Source organism: Thamnophis sirtalis, unplaced genomic scaffold (genome assembly GCF_051295495.1).
Source record: "Thamnophis sirtalis isolate CommonGarterSnake01/CBP01778 unplaced genomic scaffold, rThaSir2_p1.2 scaffold_11, whole genome shotgun sequence".
Classification (NCBI taxonomy): domain Eukaryota; kingdom Metazoa; phylum Chordata; class Lepidosauria; order Squamata; family Natricidae; genus Thamnophis; species Thamnophis sirtalis.
Window position 1 is genome coordinate 25494285 of NW_028261391.1, and position 25018 is coordinate 25519302.

General features: G+C 35.6%; 1 protein-coding gene across 18 annotated transcripts in view; it reads right to left on the minus strand.

Moving 5' to 3' along the window:
- The window catches only part of MBNL1 (muscleblind like splicing regulator 1), a 170510-nt gene that overhangs the window by 130548 nt on the left and 14944 nt on the right, over positions 1-25018 (minus strand). For 17 of the 18 annotated variants that reach the window (XM_087725364.1, XM_087725370.1, XM_087725355.1 and 14 more), the window contains exon 3: positions 8312-9302. In XM_087725364.1, coding sequence (XP_087581490.1) covers positions 8312-8485 — 174 coding nt within the window. In that variant the 5' untranslated portion in view covers positions 8486-9302. Of the gene's footprint in view, positions 1-8311; positions 9303-9441; positions 9896-25018 lie in introns of those variants that run through there. The other variant, XM_087725356.1, reaches the window with a different exon arrangement.

The following is a 25018-nucleotide window of genomic DNA, read 5'->3' on the forward strand; positions in this document are numbered from 1 at the left end:
ATGTATTAAATAATTTTCAGTTAGAATATTTTTTTTACAAAAGAACATAAAATGAGTTTTATTTTACAATCATATATAGATTGTCTGTATTAACCACGATTAAAGAATTCTCAATTATTCTTAATCATAAACAACACAGATTAAACCTTTATTTAGCATCAAATTTTGAGTTTGATAAACTTGGATGCTCAGCCAACATTTTAGCTAATGACTTTCCAATTAGGCTATAACAAATTGCTCTTCTGCCTTTAAAAATAAGTAAGAAAACTGGGCTACTGAATTTGAATTCAGCATTTGCATTTGTCAGTATTTGAATTTGACCACTTGGCTGGACAGGATTTCTCATGTTTCACCTATTTTGAGACAGCTGCAGTGGCTGCCAATCCATTTCTAAGGCGAATGCAATGTGCTGTTCTTAGCCTTTAAGTAGCATGGTGTGATTATCTCAGGCAACAACCTTCCTGTCTTAATTGTGTGAATTTATGTGAACTACCCAGGATTGATTTAGCAGAGTATTATACATTTTTTTAAAACAGTAACTTTTACCAAACTCAGGTGATCCTATTAGGTAAGCCAAGGCCATTCATATATCTCATCACATTTTAGTAATCCTACCTCCTAAACTTGAGATTTCATATAAGAATTTTGAAACTGGCTTGGTTTTAAAAGATCTTGAAATTATTTTAAGAGATATTTTGACACCTCCTGTGAGACTTTCTTGTTGTTGTTAGTTGTGAAATCATGTCTAACCCATCGCAACCTCATGGACAATATTCCTCCAGGCCTTCCTGTCCTCTACCATCCTCTGGAGTCCATTTAAGTTCAAGCCTACTTCTTCAATGTCTCCATCCAGCCACCTCATTGTCTGCTGCCTCCTTCTTTACACCTTTGCAAAAGTGTTGATCTCTTCTTCCTTTATTTTATTTATTAATCCTGTGTGTTTGTGTTTGTGTATTTATCAATCGGGATTTGATATATCATCATCTGGTACAAAATCTGTTCCATTTGAATCTGCTGGAGCCTTTCAAACTTCTTTGCTAAAATAGCATAGAAATAACTTCCTTCTCTGAATAAATTATGTACTTTCCTCAACTGGGAACAAGAGGATATTGATAGACAATTCATGAATTCATGTCATTGTCTTGAAAAGAACAATGCTTAAATCAGGTAAAACCACAGCCCTCTTCAGGCATTCTGTACTGAAGGGTTCTGTCTAATAGTAGTAACTGTGAGAGGGATCTTGAAGCCCTTTAAATATGATACCTGGCTAGGTGGCTCAGTGGCTAAGACGCTGAGCTTGTCAGAAAGGTCAGCAGCTCGGTGGTTTGAATCCCTAATATAGGTCTCCTGCATGAACAGAGGGTTGGATTAGATGACCTCCAAGGTCCTTCCAATTCTGTTACTGTTAATGAGCCAGCAGTGTGCTGCAGCTGCAAAAAAAGCCAACATAGTTCTAGGCTGCATAAACAGAGGGATAGATTCAAGATCACATGAAGTGTTAATACCACTTTATAATGCCTTGGTCAGGCCACACTTGGAATATTGCATTCAGTTTTGGTCGCCATGATGTAAAAAGATGTGAAGACTCTAAAAAGAGTGCAGAGAACAGCAACAAAGATGATTAGTGGACTGGAGGCTAAAATATATAAAGAATGGTTGCTGTAATTGGGTAATTGCCTAGTTTGATGAAGAGAAATACTAGGGGTGACATGAGAGCAGTATCCAATATCGCAGGGGTTGCCACAAAGAAGAGAGAGCCAAGCTATTCTCCAAAGCATCTGAGGGCAGGACAAGAAGCAATGGATGGAAACTAATCAAGGAAAGAAGCAACCTGGAACTAAGAAAAAAATTTCCTGATAGTTAGAACAATTAACCAGTGGAACAACTTGCCTCCAGAAGTTGTGAACGCTTCAACACTGGAAGTTTTTAAGAAGAGATTGGATAACCATTTTTCTGAAATGGTATAGGTTTTCATGCATAAGCAGGGGGTTGGACTAGAACACCTCTAAGGTCCCTTCCAACTCTGTTATTCTATTTATTCTATTCTAAAGTCAAATATTCCATAAATATTACACAGGTAACGTCTTCCTTCTATAAACATGTGCATGTCCAAAATAAAAACAAAAGACTCTGGTTCACTAAAGTGTAAACATCCATGAGAGAAAGATATTATTTGTCTGACATTGCCAATGGTTTACCTGGAACACTCAGTACAATGGTCATATAATTGTAGAGTTGGATGAAATCTAATCTAACCTCATGCAAAATCCACATCAGTGTCACTGATAGAGGGCCATTCAGATTGACTTAAAAGTCTCTAATGAAGGAAAATCACAACCAGTGAGACAGCATTAGGAAGCTTACAGTCAGATAGCTAGCACTGTCAGAAATATCTCCCTATATTTAATCAAAGTCCCTATTCCTTTAATCCACTGAATTGCTCCTAATTAATGATATAAGAAAAAAAAATTGCATTCTTATCACCACCTTCATCAAATTTACTAAATTAACCATCCTGTCATGTCTTAATTATTGTTTGTCCGGAGTTAAGGTACAAATTGTTTCAACCTTTGAAACCACCTAACATTTTCCACAACATTAAGTATTTTGTAATTTAATTCAACAGCCATTCATCTGTTCAAAATAGTAACCCTTTGCAAACCAGCCTAACCATTAAACAATAATTTAACAGATGCTTAAAATAATATCAGGTTAGAAAGAACTAGTACCTGAGCTATATATATTTTTAGGCCTAGCAGGGAGACAATCAGGAAGGCTTCTATCACATTAGACAGGAACCTAATGTACATACTCTAATGTACAAAAATAAAGTAAAAATCCATCTTCAAACTGAATTATTAAAAAAATGCAACATTTGAATGGCTTATTACAAATATCCTCATCTTGGAGAGCATCACTATGCTAATATCTTGATTAAAAAGATTCAACTTTGGGCAAAATATATGAATTTCCTTACATTTTCATTTCTGGGTTTTAAAGCAGGGGCCCCAACCATTGGGATCAGCACCTGTCCGTGACCAACCAGGAACTGAGCCATGCGTGTAAGTGAAGGCCCATCTGTTCACACATGGGATCCAGGTAGCAGGTAAAACTGTTTCCTTTACGATCCATGGAAAAACCACCCAGAACTACGTTTTGAGGGCAGCTGTTCTAAAGCATCTAAAAATGACTTTTCATCTTATGATACTACTTGTTACTATTATCATCAGAACCATGGAAATACGTTTGAAATACATTCATGCTCCATAGCTAAATATTCATTTAAAGACTATATAGTCACACCTTTCACCAAAATAATGTGGCTGGCATATTTATTTATTAAGACCAAATAAACAAAGAAATCAGATCATAAAATCAAGATACAAACATGTTATACTAGAGCCAAGGTGGCGCAGTGGTTAAAAGCAGCACTGCAGGCTACTGCTAGATCAGCAGGTCAGCGGTTCAAATCTCACCGGCTCAGGGTTGACTCAGCCTTCCATCCTTCCGAGGTGGGTAAAATGAGGACCCAGATTGTTGGGGGCAATATGCTGACTCTCTGTAAACCGCTTAGAGAGGCCTGAAAGGCCTATGAAGCGGTATATAAGTCTACTGCTATTGCTATTATATTGCTATTGCTATTATAATGCATGCACTTGAGATTTAAAAAAAAACGATTCCACTTCCAATTATTGAGCCAAAAACAAATAATGACCAGAAGTAATGGATCTTGGTTAATCAAGTTCCCAACTCCTGTGGAAACACCCAAACCTTCAATCCTTGAGAAAAGGAGGTCAGGCTTGAGGCTATCTGAATCTCTCATTCACCCCCTCTCCCCAAAAAACATGATTATTCTTATTATTATTTAATAATAACCATTGAAGTATCAATTCTAATTCTGTAATATAATTGGGGGGGGGAGTTACCTATAATGCCCTAGGTACCCGTACACAATTAACTATGCATTATTTTTAGCAAGCTTTTCTATTGTTTGTCTGTAACTTGAGATGCAGATATATATACTTACGGCTGTGCATGCTTTGAAAATTATTCATATATACTTTAAACTTCATAAAAGAACATAATCCCTGCTATTCATTAAAGCAGTCCAACCATTTTTCAGGTATCTTTCTGGGGAAAAATATATTCAAGTGAATATATTCTTAAAACAGTGGTATCTTTTGTCAGGCCTGAGTGGAACCAGAAAACCAGCTGAGTTAATAAATAATAGAAATACGTCAGATTTCTCAAATAATTTAGATTATTTTTGAAACAGGCAGATTTCTAGTACTTGTCGCATGTTTCGGAGGAGGGAACAGAAGAATATTCTATATCTAATGCTCTGATTAAGCAAGAAAGTGAAAGTAACTAAATAAAAATGTTAAAACTGAAAATATTTAAGGAATCAATCTTCTATATCTTCATTGTAATTAGCAATGATGACCCTTGCAATCAAGATAAGGGATGGACATAATTTCAACACATGTTTCTTGAGGACAACACTAATCTTTACATCCATGTATCCTCGTGTTTGTGAGACCCAGCAGCTAACACACATCAATTTGTCTGATATTTGGACTACATTTTCTGGCTTATAATTCTTGATTTATTTATTTTTTAAAATACATACCTACTATTATGGAAAAATTATTTATAAAATTATTTAAGGAAACTGAACTTGATAAAACTCTACCAAATCAATAAAAAGAATAAAAGCCCTACATTACTATATGCTTCTCATTATTTTTAATTTTACCAGCCTCTGCATCCTGGAATTATGTCTTTGGCATTGATTACTGGGGATCACTTTTCTTATACATCTGAATGCTTGTGGAAATGGCACACTAATATGAACAAAAACTGAATTTCTTTCCATAAGAATTTTCCATAAGTAAATTCACTGCTTACCCAGGCACATTAAGACAGCCGAGTCTTACAACAATTTAAAAAGGGGGGAAACAATAGTGAAGACATCCATTTAAAAAGTTCAATTATTTGACTTCAAATGCACTCATCTATGATAATTAGGGGGGGAGGCTATAGTAGGAAAAGTGAGGTTTTTTATGCATAGGTATCCAGACATAATCATGATATTTGGAAAAAAAAAAAAAGACAAAGCATGCCTCATGACATCATAATGTCAGATACAAGTACATAAGTGATAAGGTTGGCATAACGACCTAACACACATAATTTCAGTTGTCCCACAATCCCCTATATTTTAAAGCCTGCTTGCAACGGAAAATTTAACAAAGCAAATCTGCAGTGTCATGTAACATGCTCTGCTCAAACCTAGTTATGCTTAATTTTATGGTCAGGATTACAGATCCCAATGAACCCAAACCTCATTTTAGCTGATCTGCCATGTTGTGCCAACCTACCATTAATACCTACTATGAGTTAAATGCATGAGAGCCAATTGCTACACCAATTTGCAATTAGTTATTACATCAGTCAAGTTTATAAAGATCCAGAAGATATATGGTTTACATATGGGTCCCACCAATTAGGAAAATGAAAATAAAGCAAGCTATGAAAGATTGTCGGCTACCTTTCAGGGTGACTGATTCTTTGAGCTCTTAAAAAATAGCCATAAAGCTTCACTCAGCTAACTAAATATTTATAAACTTATTTATCTTATTTATTACTTTGTATATTCCCCTCCATATACAAAGTAAGTGATTTCTGAAAGATTTATTTTGGAAGTTTGAGAGTGCTGTTAAATTGGGTCTTTGGAAATCCCCCACAATTTCTGTTATTTCAGTAGAGACTTCCTTCTACCAAATAGGCTAACTAATATAACAAATATTTTCTGATTATATTCATGATTGACTTTCATAATGTGATATACATGTGATTGTCTTTAAATTAACTAGAGAATGAGAGCAACTTAAAGCGTTAATATCATTACACTGCAGAAACAGGTAATAACACTCTTGAATTTTTCAAAGCCAATTTATAATCAATTTATTGAGTATTCTATATTTGTTGGCCTCCGATAATATAGAGCTGAGCATCAATAATTGTCCAGATTTTGTAGAACAGAAACTCCCATCATTCCTTCTTAATGGTCCTGTTTTCCTCATCTCTCCCATAAATCTATTTAATATTAACAGTTTCTGATATCTTCCCCTGAAGTCTGTGCTCTTTTGAGTTGAAGCAACTACTCAGATCTTAAGTGCTCTTTTAAGTAGTAGCACCCCATTTTCTGGCATACCAGTATCAAGCAGTTTTTTTTATATGACCACGTGACAATTTTTTTGTATTTATATTAGTTTTAAAACATTTTACAGTTTTTATTGATATAGGGCAGGGCTGTCAAACTCCCGGCCCACGGGCCAGATGCATCACATGCTGGCCACACCCATGCCCAGTTTAGCAAAGGGAAAAAAGTCCCGATATGTCACTTGACACGGATAATGTGGGTTTGACACCCCTGATATCTTCCTCTCTTCTCCTATATACATACATATATGTTTATATGTTTATATGTTTATGTGTGTATGTGTGTATGTGTGTATGTGTGTATGTGTGTATGTATGTATGTATGTATGTACGTATGTACGTATGTATGTATGTATGTATGTATGTATGTATGTATATGCTGTCTTGTTGCATTCGGGTCTTTTTCCATGTAAGATTGAGATTGTCTTGGCAACGTTTCGGCGAGGTCTCACTCACCATCCTCAGGCTGGGCAGCTCCGATCACACTTTAAGCTGAAAACACCAGCCTGATGATGGCGAGTGAGACCTCGCCAAAACATTGCCAAGACAATCTCAATCTTACACGGGAAAAGATCCAAATGCAACAAGACCAGCATACCTACACCAGTGAATATGTCTCAACAATGATATGTCTCAACAATGTATGAAGTATAAAATTTTCTGTTATGTATGAGTAATTCCAAAATGGCAATGTATATAAAATAGAGATGTGTATATCTCACTTAACATTATCCTGTAGCTCCCAACTATAGGCCCTAGCTAAACAGATGAAAGAATTTGCTTTTCCCAGTGTAACTGGGGATGTCTACTGTCCAGTCCATCAATATAAATGAATCCAGTCATACATGAGGCACAGTTGAAAATCTGCCCCATTGCAGTAAAATTCCAAGTCCAAACATGTGGTTGTAATAGTAGTACTATTTCATTTTAATGAAAACAAGCAAAAGCACATATTTCTCTTCCAGTCTATCTAAGTGCATATTCATATATTACAAGTATCAGTTCTTTGCAAATTATTCAACCAGTGGAAAGGGGACTACATGAATCATTCATTTATTATTAACCACATCATTTTCTGTTACACACAGGGCTGTCCTGTTTCTCAACCAAATCCAGTTAACCAATGCTGTTTCTGCTGTCATAAACGAACACTGTTTGCAAGAGCAGAATGAAACAATTCTGGGATACCGGGGTCAAAAAAAAGGGATGGAAAATACCATCATCAAACCAATAAAGGTGGAAATATATTTGTAAGCAGTAGCTTTAGAAATGTTAAACATCATTCTTCCATTGAAAAAGTAAGGCATAGTGAATAGTGCCTTAACTATATATAATACAAAGTCCATGATCTTCTCAGCTAACTTTTAAACAAGTGATCCTTACATTGACAATATCAGTTAATATATTCAAATCCTACACAATTTCAGGATAGGAAGTATTCTCAAATCTTGAACTTCAACCCTGTTTCTCTTATACAGCAGAAATCCAAACATAATAACACTCAGGAGCAACTAATTATTAAAAGACATTACTTTTACTTTTCATTTTTACCCAGCACACACAAAGTACTATATGAGTTCAGTTTTCCATTTTTTCTTTTTGAAGGAAATCATGCTGTCCTTAAGATTAATAAACTTACTGCAGCATGAGATTTCAAAATAGCATTGCTTTAACATGACTCTTTGACGAGGCAAGGTACATCCTGTAATAGCACACACCTTCGTCAGTTCATTAGTATTTAAGATGCAACCTGACTCTTTGTTTACTTGTTGTTTGTTTTTGTTTTGCACTATCACAAATTAAACACAACTTCTATTCTACATTAGCAAATAAATAACTTTTAAAATTCCAACAAAAATACAATGTAATTCTACAATAAGGGCATTTTCAAGAAGACAGAAAATTGATCTTTCTGCAAATTTCCTATAGCTTTAAAACAAAATAGCTACACCCATTCACAAAAGCAAACATCTGGATGATTTTATGATCTGAAACTATTACATGGAACCTAATAATTTAGCTAATATCAATGTTCTAGTTATTGCTTTTGTCTTATGTCCTAAAAAGAATGATAATATTTACTCACTTTCAATGAATCAAAGCAGGCGATTACGCGTCCATTTTCAACTTGGCAGCTTTTCGATGGATGTGCAAATTTACATTCCGCATCTGGTCGTGAGCAAGTCCCTCTTTGGAACTCTCGACATACTTCCAGTGTTAGCCATTTTGTGTCCCGGATTGGTGTGACACTTACAGCCATGTTTAGATTTTACAGGTAGTTAAAATTGTCAATGAAATGAACAAATTAAAAAAGGCCAAACTGATAAGACTGGAAATGATGAAAAATGTCACCTCCAAAATATTTCCCCAGTTCCCGAGCCCAATGGTAAAAGATGTAAAATTGTGTTGTTGCGACAGTAAGGAAGAGATATTCCCTCTAGAAAGTCACAGCATGAAACTGTCAATCAAAAGGGGGAAGGGGGAGGTTAAACTTAGAGAAATGCTAGGATCAAAAGTAAGAGGACCATTTAAAAGTGTGCCTTCGAACTAGCCTTGTGCTCTCAGTAACCCATTCTGAATGCCGATTTGGAGCCCCAAACGCAAGCAGCAAAAAAACGTGGCAGACCCTCGGACACAGAATTTTTCAAGCTGCTCTCAGGAAAAGTTTCTCTCCACACACAGCTCAATCTGCAATAATTATTTGTTCTTAATTTTTGGTGTGGTGCAATTGGTAATGATTAGTTTGGCACAGACAGATGCAGCAGTTTAGAGCAACAAATCAAGAAACCGGTTTGGATCTCTCTTTTTTTTCACCTCCTCTCGGATTTTTTTTTCCCCCTTTCTTTTCCTGGCAGAAGACTGCTCACTTTTCCAGCAAACTTTTATTTCTGTAAGATTAACTAAAGCAGCCTAGGGCAATGCCTGATGCTTAGAGGGGAGGGGTGGCTGGGCGAGAGGTGAGGGTGGATGTGGTGTCGTTGCAGTCTAGCTGGCAGCAAGCAAGGCAAAAGCAGAGACTGCTCTAGAAGCGATTCCAAGCAGCAGAGACGTCAGGAAAGGCACTTCTTAGTACCAACCTGTAGAAAAAACAGATAGGTTAAAATTTACCAAGCAGCATTTCACTGATGTCTCACAGCATAATCACGTTGCCATGTGCTCCTTCAGTCTACTACTTTACAGCACGATACCCTTTTCCGTTTCCAATAAAATACTTACAGTATAGCATATTGCAGCCAGCCATCACAGATTTATTAAAAAGGGGCCGTTTTCCCCTTCTGAAGCAAGGCATGATAGAGAGATAACCAATCACAGATAGGATTGCAGCAATAATCTGGGCAGGAAGCCAATAATGTACGCTGTCTTATGAAAGGTCGCGCCTGTCAGACATTCATTACTATGCTGTAAGCAGAGAAAATGTCCATCGGATGCTACTTATTCCCTTGCAAGAGGATGACCATGTGCGGGCTTTCAATTTACCCAACATGCAGTTAGAGGATTAAACCATGTTAGTTTTTAAATAGCTTCCAACAAGATCCCAAGTTCTTGTAGCATCCAGAGAGAGAGAGGAGAGAAGGGACTGGAAAGAAAGATCTCGGGGTGAGGGACGAGCAAGCTTCCTCCGAGCAGCTCCGTTTTAGATTGCTTTCCCCCTGCTTTGCATCGAGCGAGCTCGGCAGGCACAGAGCACGCCTACTGTATCTGACAGATGAATATAAAAGGAAGAGGGGAGTTCAGAAATGGTACAGTCTCCTGACCTATCCCATTCACTTCCTTTGAAAGCTCAAGTCCTGCCTCTTTCTTCCAGAGAAGGCAACACTTTTTTCAAGTGCTAGAGAACTATTCTCTTCAGTATGCCGAGGCACTGACAGCAGCGCCAAGGCAGGTTAGCTGGGAACATATAAAAAAACACCTTCCCCACAGCCCTAGGCAAAAGTCTGGCTTTAGCAAGAGGAGGTGGCCACAGGAAACCTGGCAACGCAGCGACAAGCCTGTATCTGGGACTAAAATAACCTCATACACGAAGCTGGCAATCTACTTTCAACCACAGGAGCGGATTTCAGATCAACATTTTCAGCAACAGCAGCAGCAGCAAAGGCCAGCAAAGCTTCCTAATTCGCAGCAGAACCCATAGCTTTGCTCTTGTTGGCTTAAAATGGCTCCTATTTAGGGAGCAGTTCACTTTGCATTTTTCTAACAGGGCACTGTGTTTGCCCAGCAAGGTGGGGAGAAATGAAGAAAAAGTTGACGATCCTTATTATTGTTCAGAGTGATCAAGAACTGCGATATTTCTTGACCCTTGGGGAAAGAACAGCCATTGTAAATTTTATAAATCAGATTAATTTGATGGGAATCCAGAATATTTAGATAGTTTTTGTTTGTTTCATTAACTGGAGAAGCACTGTTCCTTGTGCATTCTCACAATCATTGATACCATGCTTACTCCTCAGGATTCATTGTCCCTTCCTTTCAATAAATTCTTTACCCATTCTTTAGATCAAAACATCTAAAACTTGAGAAAAGAGTGATATAGGACAGCCCCATGCATGAAAATGCCTTTCTAATTCTCTATCCAAAATTCTAAGTTTTTTTTTTTTTGCTGGCCCTCAACATTTAAAAAGAAAGGATCTGCAAATGCAGAACTGTGTTAAATACTGTCATCTCTTACAAAAATCAATGGAGAACTAACATTATTGGCCCTGCTCTTTTCCTTCTGCTGCATTTTTAAAGACACTTTCAAGTCATTTTAAAGTCAATAAACTGTTGTAAATTGAGGACTACCTGTACTCAAATTATACCTTTTTGAGTTAATCGTGTTTATTCCCTGATAAATGAGCATCAGACTGACTCTTCGAAGAAGAAATCCAAGCATAAACACATGAAAAGGCTGTTGATTGTAAAACATTCTTACATCTACCCTTTGTTGTACTAAGAGACATGGAAAGTGCCATTATATCTTTTTTACTTGTATAGTATCAATTTAGCCATAAAGGGCAGAGAAATTCAATGAACCTGTCTTGTTATATCAGTTGAATTTGGTCTACAAAAATATGAGCTTTTTCCAAACTATATGAATTTAAAATGTGCTACAATCATTAAGGTCCACTTGCAATATTTTTTTTGGAAAAAAAAAAAACCTTGGATTATTTTCATAAATAACTCAAGGGGGCAAACATATCTAATACTAGTTTCTCGTATTTTTCCACAACAACTCTGTGAGGTGAATTTGGCAGAAAGAAAATGACTGGCCCAAAGTTTTCATGCCTAAGGACACAGTCTCCTGGTTTCTTGTCTAATGCCTATTCAGTTTAAATGTTCTTTAGAAGAGTTACGTTCTCTTCTTCCCGATCAGGACTAGAAGATCTCTGAGGTGCGTTCCAGCTCTATTCTGATTCTGAAGTTTCAATATGTAAGCTATAACTAACTGATGAGACACAAGTCAACAGAGTGACAATTTCTGACTATTCATTAGAAAGTCTGCTGCTGCTAAGATCATTGTGTTTATCCTCCAGATAATACTGATCTGGATGTTACAGGACTGTGTACCTGCTTTTCTAATCCTCTAACTGGTTTTTCAGGGAAGGTTTGCCTCTAAAAAGTCAATTTAATCTGGAACACGGTGTACAGCAATGATCAGAATTATGTGGTCCAGCTGTTCCATTCTGGTGTTTTAGAAAACAACAGATTTTATACATCCTCACCATAAAATGTGTAATGTTACTTGCAAAAAAGAAAAAAAAAAACGAGAGAGAGAGAGAGAGAGAAAGGGGACATTTTCTTGAAAAAGTACTTATATATTTTAATACTGTTATAATGCCACTTTAGATATTATAAATTATTGAGCTTTCTCAACATTTAAAAAAAAATCTGTAAATACTAGTAACAATGTTTCATACTGATTTTATGTTCAACCCAAGAAAGAGGGGGGAAATATAATGTATCTGTAACATTTTAGCATACAATTTAAGGACAATTACTAGGATTCTGAATGCAAAAAAAATTAATTTGCACTCTAAAAAATAAAATATATTAATATAAATGAACAAAATAAGTGGAATTTGCCCGTGTTAAAACTTAATAGACTGTAACACAAATGTTCTAAAATAAGCATCTTATCTACTCCAGTATACAGCTTCTAAAACAAAACTGAGCATCCACATCCTGCACAATGTCCACAAACAAAACTATCCTATCTTTCTACTTGTCTCTGACCTGCAATTTTTTTATTTATGTATGTATGTTTGTTGGTTTCTTTATTTGTTTTTATTTTAAGACATTAAATGCTCAACTGGAACTTCTCCCTTTATGAAATCAAGAAAATTGATAGTTTAGCTTTGTAATTCTGAACACAGCAAGAACTAAAATATCTATGATTTTTTATAATCACAACAAAGGACTTATACAACCTATTCTTCTCTACCAATTTTTGCCTGTCATTTTCAGCTTTCTATCTGTAAGATTTATTTATGATCCTAGTAGACAATACTTTCTGAATTTGGGTGAACTTTAGCCATTTGGCAACAAATCCATGCCGTTTTTTCATTTGTTTATTTTCATTTGCCAATGAACTGAACTGAACTGAAAAACAGCAATGAACATTAAGCTGCACAACTGTATTTTCATTGTTGCCCTTGTGATTCCCTACCCCCATTCCAAATTTGCCTGGACAAAGTCTGAAAACTCTTGAACTGCAAATATTTAACTGTCATTACTCAGAAATAAGTTCAAGGTTCTATCATCAGAATGTCCACTCATACTGATGCGACTCTTTAACTTTAGTGATATACACCATGTTGTATTTTAAGGATACATACATTTAAGAGATCTGAGAGGATAACAGCTCATTCCCAATTTTGCCTACATCTGCATAAATCAATTCTCAAGTGCTATGATGTTTGATTATGCCCATACTTTCTATTAACAGAATAGTCTCACTTAAATGACTACTATTGTTTCAAGTAATAAGAGATTAATAAATATTAACTTGAAATAATCTAAGCAGTACAACATATATCAAAAGAGAATCATTAGAAGGCATGAAATAATACTAGAAATATTTCTCAAAGCAAATTTTACAAAGTCATGGTGTAAATATTCATTTTTATGAATATTCATTACTATTGGATATGGAGATCTGAAAGTACCAAAAATAACACTACATTGTTTTATTAAATATTTGATCCTTTTCAGTGTCCTACATCACAATATAAGATCTAATCAATAAGACACAATTATAATTTACTCCCAGTTTTATCTAACAATGTAATTTAAGATCTTCTTGAATCATGATGATGATGAACCAAGGTAATAACTCTCTTGACTATTAATTTGTACAAAAATTGTAATGGTTTCTGGTCTATGACTGTTCTTTCTCTCAAGAGCAGTAAATTATTTTTGTGCTCAACAAATTTAAACATCTATATAACTCTGTATCAATGAATTTGGAACCAATTTACAATAAAAGACCCTCATTTATCATATTTATCTATAAGCATTTATATTTATATTTTTAATACTCTAGGTTTAGCAGGAGATAGCCAAGCTGACTTTTCTGAAGGGTTTTTTTAAAGTTTTTTTTAAAAAATCAGAAGTAACCAAGCTACAGACAGAGCATCAGTTCCTACTAATTACTTTATTAGAGGCAATAACTTTAGCTAACACAAAGGTTCTACAGTGAAACTACAAAGCATTCTGGAGAACTTACGCAATTTTATGGAAATTTTATAACTGTCCAAGTGAGACATCCATTTAATAAACAGGTCAGTTCTCTCATACTAAATCCCAAATGAGTTCTAGTTCAAAATGACAACCTACCCCTGATTTACATATTATTAAGGATAGGTTAGAAATCCTTGTCAAGAGCCTGTATTAAAACTCCATTACAGAATGTCACAGGATGCAATATAAAATGGACAGGCTCAGCTGACAAAAAAATAACTATAAAAGCAATATGTCACAAACCTTCAACAGCACAAAATGTAAAGGTTGTGGGCTAAGTGTCACAACTGGATTGCAAAGCCTCTGCTGTGGGAATGGCTCAATCCTTTAGATAAAGAACATTTAGTGTTTACAGGGCAATCTTCTAAACTCTCCTTGGTTTGTTTAAGATCTATGATGAATGGTGTTACATAGTCAACTTGATCTAAGATACCATTCTGCTCATTCTATTATCTCCAAATAGACACATATCTCAGCCCTAAGACAACAGGATTTTAAAGATAATTATCCAGCTTCTGAAATCCACACAGCAATAAACAAACCAATGCACTTGTGCATAAGTATAGTTTGATTAAATAGTTCACTAACAACTTTGCACCTGCATTCCTAAACAATTTCAACAGAATTATTAAAGGTAGCTCTATGTAAAACATACTGCAATAATCCATTCAAGGATTATATACATACCATTTCCCCAAAAATAAGACAGGGTCTTATTTTCTTTTGACCCCAAAATAAATGCTTGGTCTTATTATTTCTGATGTGCAGGAGGCCCCTTAAACATGGCCCGTGGATCAGCTGATCCAGAGAGGGTCAGAAGTTCTGTCTCTGTTTCTGTCACTCTTGCCAGCCCTAATATTGCTGGGTCTGCTGCTCTTTTTGTGTCCGCTACTAAGAGAAGGACGCGGTAACTAGAGTTTGCGGTAGCGACCTCCATGAGGCCGTTCTGCATAGAGGGCAGGGGCATGTGGGGCATGTTCCCACCTTTCCCCCACCAGGAAATGGCAGGAACCAGCTGCATGCATTTAAATATTTTGAGGGAGGACTTATTTTTGGGGAGGGCTTATTTTAACACATGCACTCAAAAGCCTAATTGGGCTTATTATCTGGGGAGTTCTTATTTTCAGGGAAACAAGGTAAGATATGTGTTACTGACATGCTCTGGGGGGGGGAAACAATTAGCCTATCGAATTTTAAATTGACTTAGGGGATCCTGGCTATTATCATTGCCAATAGATTTTGAACATCAGCATTATGTAAAAATATCCCCAAATTTCAAATTTTATTCTTCAAGATGAAAAATTAAGAGCTGTGTTTTTAACAAGGGACATTTCTGTCACCTAAATTAATCTTCTACCCATCCACTCTATGATTGCCTTGACACTGATTCAGGACAACTGTTAAATGTCATGTGCAATTTACCTTCCATTTTGAAATTATTTCTCAATAAAAATTCATCTAGATTAGAATAAAGGGAGAATAATGGGTAATACAGTATACCAACCATCAAAGCACCACATTTTTAAGTAACTGACCTAAAACTGCAAAGTGGTAGCACATTTTGTAATAACATTTATTATTTTATTTTACGAGGCTTCTATGCTGCTATCCTAAATGATTCTGAATAGCTTGCATACCTAAATACAGTAATAGGATTAAAATATAAGCATCATATACATCAAATACAAACACTCCATGCGCTGCAGGAGACGTGGAAAACCCAAGTATTAATTTTCAAAACTCCAAGACAAATTGGGGCTGGTCTAATCTTCATTTAAATGCTATTTCAGAAAAGCTGTACAGTAACTGAGAAGGCTTTGCCAAGTGATCCCTGCAGATGACACACCTTAAAATTATAGGGACACAGAGAGAATCTCTTTTCTTCTTAATGGAACCATGTAGCAAGAGTAGCAAGAGCGTAGAAAATGCACTAAATGAGATTCGGAGGACATTGTCTCCAGCACTCTGGGAATACATGTAGTTAAATAGGAAATATCATGGCTACTGCTGTGGAGAATCACAAAAATACTCCAGGGTGAAGCTGACACCGTGTGATTTACAAGTTCAAATGATACCCTCCAAATATGCTTGTCAAATGCTTACAACGCCTCTGTTTTGTTTGGGAAAGTTTATAGTTCTGGATGTACCTCAAGCAAGAAGCCTATTGAGCCTTGTAGGCATAACTTCTGGATTATATTTTACAGCTCATGGTAGAATATTTCAAAATAAATATTCTATATCACCCAAACAAGAAAAAACTATTGTGTACTTTTTTATATACTTGTGGTCTTCAAACAACTGAGAAATTCAATGGAGAATCAGTTCCAGATTTTTCTGAACCATTCGGTTAATTAAGAGTCGTCCTAAAATACTTTACTGTCATTGAACATATATACACAGTTTACACATACAACAAAATTCACATAACACTCAGAGACCAGGCCTAACACACATAATAATCCTCAAACACACCCCCGCTCACCCAAAAAAATTCCCTGCCGCAAACCATCCAAGCATCCACACAACAGACCAAGTAGTGCTATCCAATAGCTCACTGATGGTGGCCCTTTAGTTCATTGTTGAGTGCAATTATAACTCTGTGATAAACGCTATTCAGAAGACGTGTGGTCCTAGTTTTAATTGTTCTGTATCTTCTGCCAGAAGGCAACAGTCTAAAAAGATTGTAAGCAGGATGGGAAGAGTCTCTTCCTCAAACAGTGAAATGTGAAGATGTCATCCAGGGCTGGTAACTGGAGCCCAGTGATATTCTGGGCAGTTTTAATGATTCTCTGTAGAGCTTTTTTGTCTGCTGCAGAGCTGCTCCCATACCATGCGAGAATGCCATATGTCAGGACACTCTCAATAGTGCTGCGATAGTAGGACAGAAGTAGATGCTGAGATAGATTTATCTTCCTGAGCATTCTCAGCCTCTTCTGTGCCTTCTTCACAAGCATTTTAGCATTCATGGTCCATGAGAGGTCCTTCGAAATATAAATGCCCAGAAATTTAAAACTACCAATCCATTCCACCTCCTCGCCATTTATGTACAATGTACAATGGTAAATGTACATCTCTCTTCTTCCTGAAGTCAATTATAAGTTCTTTAGTTTTTTGGGTGTTAAGTGTAAGATTATTTTCGGAGGTAAAGGGAAAATAAAGTATCTACAGTAAAATATATATAAAGATTTCAATGTTATTATTAACATTGTTTCTGCTATTTTCATGTTTATTATATAAACTTTATTTTTTTTAAAAAATGGATAAGTTATTTGTTTATAGTTAGTTATAGTTAGTCATTTAGGCTATTTTCACATTCAGATTAGCAATATAGCAGTTGCTTTGGTCTATGTAAAGTCACATTACTTCTTACCCATATAATCAAATAAATGTTTGGACTTTTCCTATTTAACTAAGCTGTATTTTTGTATAAAATTAAGGGTTGTTCAAAGCTCTAAAGAGGTACTTTATCTGAAGCAACCTCTCTCCCTCCCCTCCCCCACTTTCTAAAACTGAAACACTTCTATTACTCTATGGTGCTACAAGCTCTCTTCCTGCTGTTACACTAGCTGGAAGTAGCTTCAGTAAAGGTGGTACTATAACTGCCAGTTAGGCCTTAAAGCAACATTATCACCTTCCTAGTGCATATCATATTACATCCACCATGCAAATCATACTGTAAAGCATGAATAACTAGCACAGCCTTAAATAAATAAACATGCATGTATGCACACCAATACGACAATGATATTTTCTTACAACTGTAGTGGACAACTACTGTGTTGTATTACTTAATTTTCTAAAGGAAATACTGAAAATATATAAAACTAACTAAGATGCAGCCTGTAATTCAAGGTTTTTTTAAAAGCTCCCAAATCAAAAAGTCATGAAAATTGTAACGGTTGCAATACTATTGAAACAGATTTTAGTTCACCCTTAGGCTTGGAATGCCACTGGAAATCTACTCTTAGCCCCAACATTGAAAATTTGAATAATAATTATCCAGCAATCCACACTGGGCCATCATGGTACCTTATGAATGATAATCTTCACAAAGATTTTGTGTATAAACATGATGAATAAATATATACTATGGTAGATAGAGTCAAGTTGCTGCTGGTAATAAATGTATGTATATAAATATAAAATAACACATAACTAACACTAGCTGCAAATTCTGATTGTCAATACATATATATTGTGGCCCGGCAGGAGCCGTTGGAGCTGCCACCAGACTCCGACAGCGAGGGCCCTATGAGTCGGCCCTGGAGGATGTGGAGGACCCTGGACAGGGTTCTGACTCCGAGCAGAGTGCAGAGAGACTGGTTGGCCCCAGGTGGCGCTTGAGCCTTGGATCAGCGAGGAGGAGACAAGAGAGAATGATCCAGAAACCAATAGTGAGTTGTTCCGGGATGCACGCCGTCGAAGGGCTACTCGGCGTCAAGAACAACTACGTAATTACAGGAGATAATTACGCTCAGCTGATGGTCATTAAGCTGCTCTCCAGACTATAAAAGAGACTGCTTATGCCACGCCCTTCTTGCAGAAGTCAACGCTTGGACTATAGAGAAACAAACTTGGCAGGCTGGATTGCTGCCAGAGTTAGTCTGAATTGCTGCCAAGGTTTGTCGGACTTGCTGCCAAGGTCCTTATCTGTTTGTTTATTTGGCTTTCAGCCACCGAGATTCTGGTCTTGTTATTAAAGAACATTCCATTTTATGCTTGTCTCGGCTTTCGTTACTGGACGGAGGAGGGGGTCAGAACACATATCTAATATAAATATGCAAATATTCAACAATCCATTTTATTATTTCTTTATTTATTCAATTTCTGTAGCCATATCTTGTCAATCCAGATTAAATATACATTAAAAGCTAGATACCTGGCCAGTTAGCTATAAAGTAAAGAAATGGGAACCTTAACTTGTTCAGCACTGGGTTGATATTGTATACTGATATTTTACATTCAATATGTCATACCATAGTTCAATATTTGGTAACATCAGAAGCAGTTACAACTTTACTAAATTAAAAGGTAAAGCTTCTGCTTAGTATCTAATGTGAACTGCTGATGCAAATCATAAATTCAGATTTGAATTTTCATTTCATTTCAAAACTACATTTTATACGTAATAACAATCCAGAATAATAAAAGTTGTATAAAGCTATGAGTTAATTTGTCCATAAAAGGAGATGAATGATGAGTGATGAAAATAAATAAGAATGACAGCTCATCAATGACACTGTCTGAATCTTGTGAATACAGTTTTAATAGCATTAAAGGTTAAAAATAGTACAAAAATATGATAAGAATGCTTTGCATGAACTCAAAACTTTCTTATTCTACAATCCATCCAAATCTAAACGATACTGTCATTGAGCTGTAAATGATTCCAAGTCGAACCAAAATTTTATAAATTCCAAATTAAACTATAAGCTCTTTTTTTTACTAATATAAATAATAGAATCAGAAAGTTGACTTAGTAGTAACAGTAAACAACACGGGAAAAAGTCAACTTTCTGAAGAAGTGAAAGCCCTTTGTTATTCATTTTCATGACTCATTTTCATGGGACAAGCACTTTTTAAATAATTTAGAAACCACCCTTTCTGGTAAAGACCTTCAATTGTATCTTAAATCTTACACTAAAAGGGTCATTACAAATGTTGTTCTTCTACTTGATTCTTAAATATAATGGCAGCACAAAAGTGCAAGGACTTGTTGCAACAGACATCAGGAGTCAAGACTGCAAGGCAGCACAAAAAGAGAATAAGAAAGATCACTGCTGTCAAACATTAAGACAGGCAGATAGATAGATAGACAGATTTCCATAACAGCCATGGCAGCTGATGAATTCTGGGAGCTGAAGTGAATAATGGAAGTAGACAAAATTGGGAAATCTTGCATTAAACCATAGTGTGACATAAAAGAACCTAAGCAATTACTCACAATATCACAGTGTTCTACTTCCGAACATCTAACCTGACTCTTTTCATTGCTAAGCCATAAATGAAGAGGTTAATTAGTTCAAGGATTTTTTTTTTATGATTGGCATACAAAGAAGGAAAGAAAGAAATAACAAAGAGGATAACAGCATGTCTGGGACATATATAATTTTAATAAAAAGTGCATAGCAAACTGAGACTTAATTAAATTAATATAACATACATAAAATATATATTTAATAAGTTTTTTTAATTAAGGTGTGGGTTTATTTTTATTTTTAATAATTGTATGTGTTCATATTCTCTGAATGTACTAAGCACACCCATATAATATACTGGTATTTTACTTTATGAAACCCAGCTTAAAGGTCTGTTAACCTGTTGAGATGAAGCTGATAAGAAAGAGGAGGAAGAAACAGAGGAGGATAAACCCAACACTATGAAACCAGATTCTAACCCTCAGGTTTTGACAGAATCCTGTTTTGCTGATATGACATTGCAGCTATAAACACACGTACTGAAATAGGATATACAGCAATCAAATCCTTGAGGGTGCTACCACTCTAAGTTGAGTACAAGAGAGTGGACAGATACTCTTTCTTTTTCTCCCTCTGTCCATGTATATTCTCAACATGGCATAGGTAGGTTTCTGAGTTAAAATATCTGTATTAAAATCAGGAAAACATCCAGAGTGAACTGGATGAATCTAGGGAGAATAAATCAAACTTAAATAAATCATGATTTATAATGATTAATCATAGTTGTACAATCACAGCAGTATTTTTAAAACATTGCCTGAAAATCTCTCTCTCTCTCTCTCTCTCTCTCTCTCTCTCTCTCTCTCTCTCTCTCTCTCTCTCTCTGTTCCCTCCCTCCCACCCTCCCCCTCCCTCCATGTACACACACAAACTCTTCCTTGGAAGAGCAGAGAACAGCTGTTTATTGAAGAGTAGAGCAGTAGCCACAATTCCATTTGAGTGGTACAAGGATCCAGACCGCAAGAATCTGAAGCAATATTGCAAGAGAGGGGGGAGGGAGGAAGGGAGGGAGGGGGAGAGGGAGGGGGGAGATATGTTCTAGCTGCATTCAAATGTAGCATCAATATCTATGACAGCATCCTTATGAATATTCTGAGCACCAAATCCCATGTCAACTGGTTTTTTAGCTTCTACAAACTGGTGGCAATAGAATTATACAAGCTGCTAACATGTTTGTCTCAATCCCTAAATTAATTCCTGACCATGTCTAAGTCTGCTGGCTTTTACTGTAAATGTTCTAAGATAGTTTTTCAACATGACTCTTTGATTTAGATTTTGTGTGGTTGCCCACTCCAGAAGATTCTGAATTATTTACAAAATCCCAAAACAAATTTCACCTTGTTATTAAAACTCTGCGTAGGACAGAACTATTCTATCCAATGTTTTTCCAGTGGCATTTTAAAAAAAATATGTATGGGACAATTCAGAAAATGAAAAACTTTTAAGCTATGTGTTTTCTTCCTTGTTCCTCCTAGAAGGTACTAATGATTAACAAAGGATACTAATCTTGTCATTTATACAATGTAATGTATAAGGTAAAAGTTCCCCTCGTACATATATGCTAATCATTTCTGACTCTTGGGGGCAGTGCTCATCTCAATTTCAAAGCCAAAGAGCCACCGCTGTCCGAAGGCATCTCCATGGTCATGTGGCCAGCATGAATAAACACTGAAGGCACATGGATCGCTGTTACCTTTCCACAAAAGTGGTTCCTATTTTTCTACTTGCATTTTTTATGTGCTTTCGAACTGCTAGATTGGCAAAAGCTGGGACAAGTAATTGGAGCTCACTCTGTTATGCGGCATTAGGGATTCGAACCACCAAACTGCCGACCTTTCTGATCAACAAGCTCAGCATCTTAGCTACTGAGCCGCCACATTTCTAGAATGTAATGTATAGAAGTAAACAAACCTCTTGTAAAATACTATTATGTGAGGAAACAGGACATCATTTATTCTTTCAACTATGCCCTTTTGACATACAGGAGAAAGTTGTTTTTTAATTATTAAGATCTAATTTATTCTTATAACAGAATGGGACAAATTACTAGAATTTAGAGAGGGTAACAGTTAAAGAAATATACAGGGATCTCTCTTTGTTTTCCTACACCTGAAAGTAAATGGACAATCATTAACTTGAATTACAAATAACTCCCTACTGGAGTTTTCCTTGGAGGGATTTTTGTTTTTAAGGGAATAATATCAAAAGTATAATCATCACCACAGTATAACTTTATTGACCATTCCAGGATCTGTATTACATTTTTCTGTATACTCCACAATATTGGCAAAGTGTTTTTTTTATTAGATACATGGTTGAAATTGAGGTTGAAATTCCTTAAAGAAGCATTTGACAGTATGATTTCTGAGCACTTTGGATGCCTGCCCAAAAAAGTATGTTTGCCTATGTGGCCCAGTAGATTTGACAAAAGTTATGAAACTGTTCTAAATACTTTTCATACTTAAAGCCTCCAATTGCTAAAAATGGCCAAATTCTCTTTTTCTGCAGCATTCAAAAATTTTAAGAAGCATGCTTCCAAAGATGGTTTGGACTGATAATTGAAATAATATTGCAATACTGTAAAGATTTATATGAACTCAATACATTTTTGAAAATTGCAAACATGCCAATCACAGCCATAAGATCATTACTATGGAAACAATAAGGAAAAATAATGTTCTTGGTGTGTATATTTGTGTGGGTTTTAATACAAACAAATTTAATTTCTCATTTGCTGTGAAGAAAATTTGCTGTAATCTTAAACTTTGCTTATGTTTCAACAATATTGTTTGGGTGGGTGTTTTTTTTTTTTGTTTTTTGTTTTGGTTATACAAGGATCTGTAGAAAGAGTTCAAGAAGAATTTGTTGGGTTTTGAAAAAAAAACACAGCTAGTTTTCTATCAGGAAAGCTTGGTCTCTTGGTCAACTTTGCCTCTTCATTGGTTTTAGCATTTAAAGATTAATGGTTTATGCGGCTTCCAAGGTTTGACAACCTTTTTATAGATTCCTTACTTCCTTCTTTCCTTCCTATTGGATGGCAATAGATTTTATTCATTAAATGGATATTACTTCAAGGTATATCAATCTTAATGAGTAAATTGTAAAACAAGAAGTAACTGGTCAAATCTCAGCTTTCAATTGTATATTTGTGTCCCATTCTATTACATAAACAGTGTTCTTATTCATGTTTTATTTATAATTTTAAATAATAAGAATTTGTGATTTATAACCTATGTCTGAGGCCAATGCTTAAAACTAGAAATCTATTTAGAAAGACTAGTAAGCTATTGTTTAAATAATTTTGTAGAATAAACCTCCTGAATTATCCCTCTTGAAACATCAACATTTTATTAACATTTTAAAAATTCATTTTCCTCTCAAATCTGAGCTTGTAGGTGTTACTTTTCCCGTGATGTTGTATTGCGAAGGCATATCTATTGTTATACTAAAAGTTGATACTATTTATAGCTGAATTATTCTGTGCTCTTAGCTGCATTCAAATGCTTCCATCAAGCGTTCATCTTTAATTCAGTATCAAACTTGTACCACAATGCCTATGCAAAACAGGTGTTCTGAGAAGTTCTTCTTTAGATGAATTCCAAATGGAATTGGTTTGAAATACAAGCACATCCAGATACTGGTAAAGGAACAAAGAATAGGCAACTTCAATTAATTATACATCAAGAAAGGTTTGGCAGAAAGTACTGTATTTGTTCCTTTTTCTTCCCCTTTCTTACTTGATTTCTATCTATTTCCCATTAAAGTTTACAATTGTAAAAATCAGTGGAAAAAAATCAAGTGTATCATCAGTTTTACCAGTAGCTATTATGTACTACAATTCCTTATTTAAGTTTAGAGCAAATGTATAGGTTCTTTAAATTGAACAGATAGATACCTAGGTTATTCATGCTCAAAATCTTTGCCTTAAGCAAGAAAAGGAAGAGTGAAACAGTACAGTGAGTAATATTGTTTACCTGCAATTAGGGCAAGAATTGTGAACAATGTAAGTTGCCCAGAGTCGCCTTATATATGAGATGGGTGGCATAAAAATTTAATAAACAAATGTTTTTGTTACTTAATTCTGTACTAAAGCTTACTGCATTACTGTTTGACTTATTTCTTTCAAAGATGTGATATCACAAGTTTGCAACAAACATGATTAAAAGGAACTCTAGGGGATCATATAAAAGGGAGGTCAGAGGTTGCACACCTGAAATCACAGTTAACCCATTTTATTGTTGCTCATTAGGAATTAAAAAACTCAAAAAACTTACCTGCTATGGTCATATCTGATTCACTTTAAGACTGTCCTTGCATGCTTTAATTAGCAACTACTGTCTTGCCCCCATCCATGCTAAAATTCTTAATATTGTGTTAACCTTAATGTTAAAAAGTATGCCTTTTGAAATTCATTTTTCTACACTTAATTTAAATAAGAATGATTTTCACTCCAATTTCAACTTCTTAGTGTTGGCAGACATGAGACATGTAATTTAATTCATAAAGCTACAAGTATAATAACATTTCCATTTTCCCATCATTCCATACTCAGTCGTCATTGTACTTTTTTTTTCATAGAAATTGTAAAACTCCAACAATTTTGCACTCTCCTTCTTTAAATCAGGCATTTTCCATTAGTCTTCATGCTTCAGGAATGTTCCATATTCCATCAGTTATTTTTTTAAAGATAATGTGCTTCAGGCCACTGTCTTTGCAGATGTAATTTCTTAACTACTTCCACGCTAGTTCACTATTGTTTTGGGGAAGAGGGGCATTCACATAAACTAACAAATGACAAAAACCTGTGCAGTGAACAGATGAAGCAAAAACTCTGGCTATGACTTGTATATTTTCTTTCTCTCTCTCCTCTCCTTCCTCCCTCTCTCTCTTTCCTCCTCTCCTTATTCCCATTATTGTGGTCAAATCACTTAGTTTGGGGTTTACATAGGCTAACTGTGCTTTCTGGAGCACTTCAGGAAAAGTAAGAAAGACAGAAGTACTGAAGATTTTATTAAGGTCTTATACAATGGCTCCTGAAGGTTGTGTGAAACATTCAGCAAATGTTCAGTTTTGGGAAAAATGCTTTCTATGATTAGCGA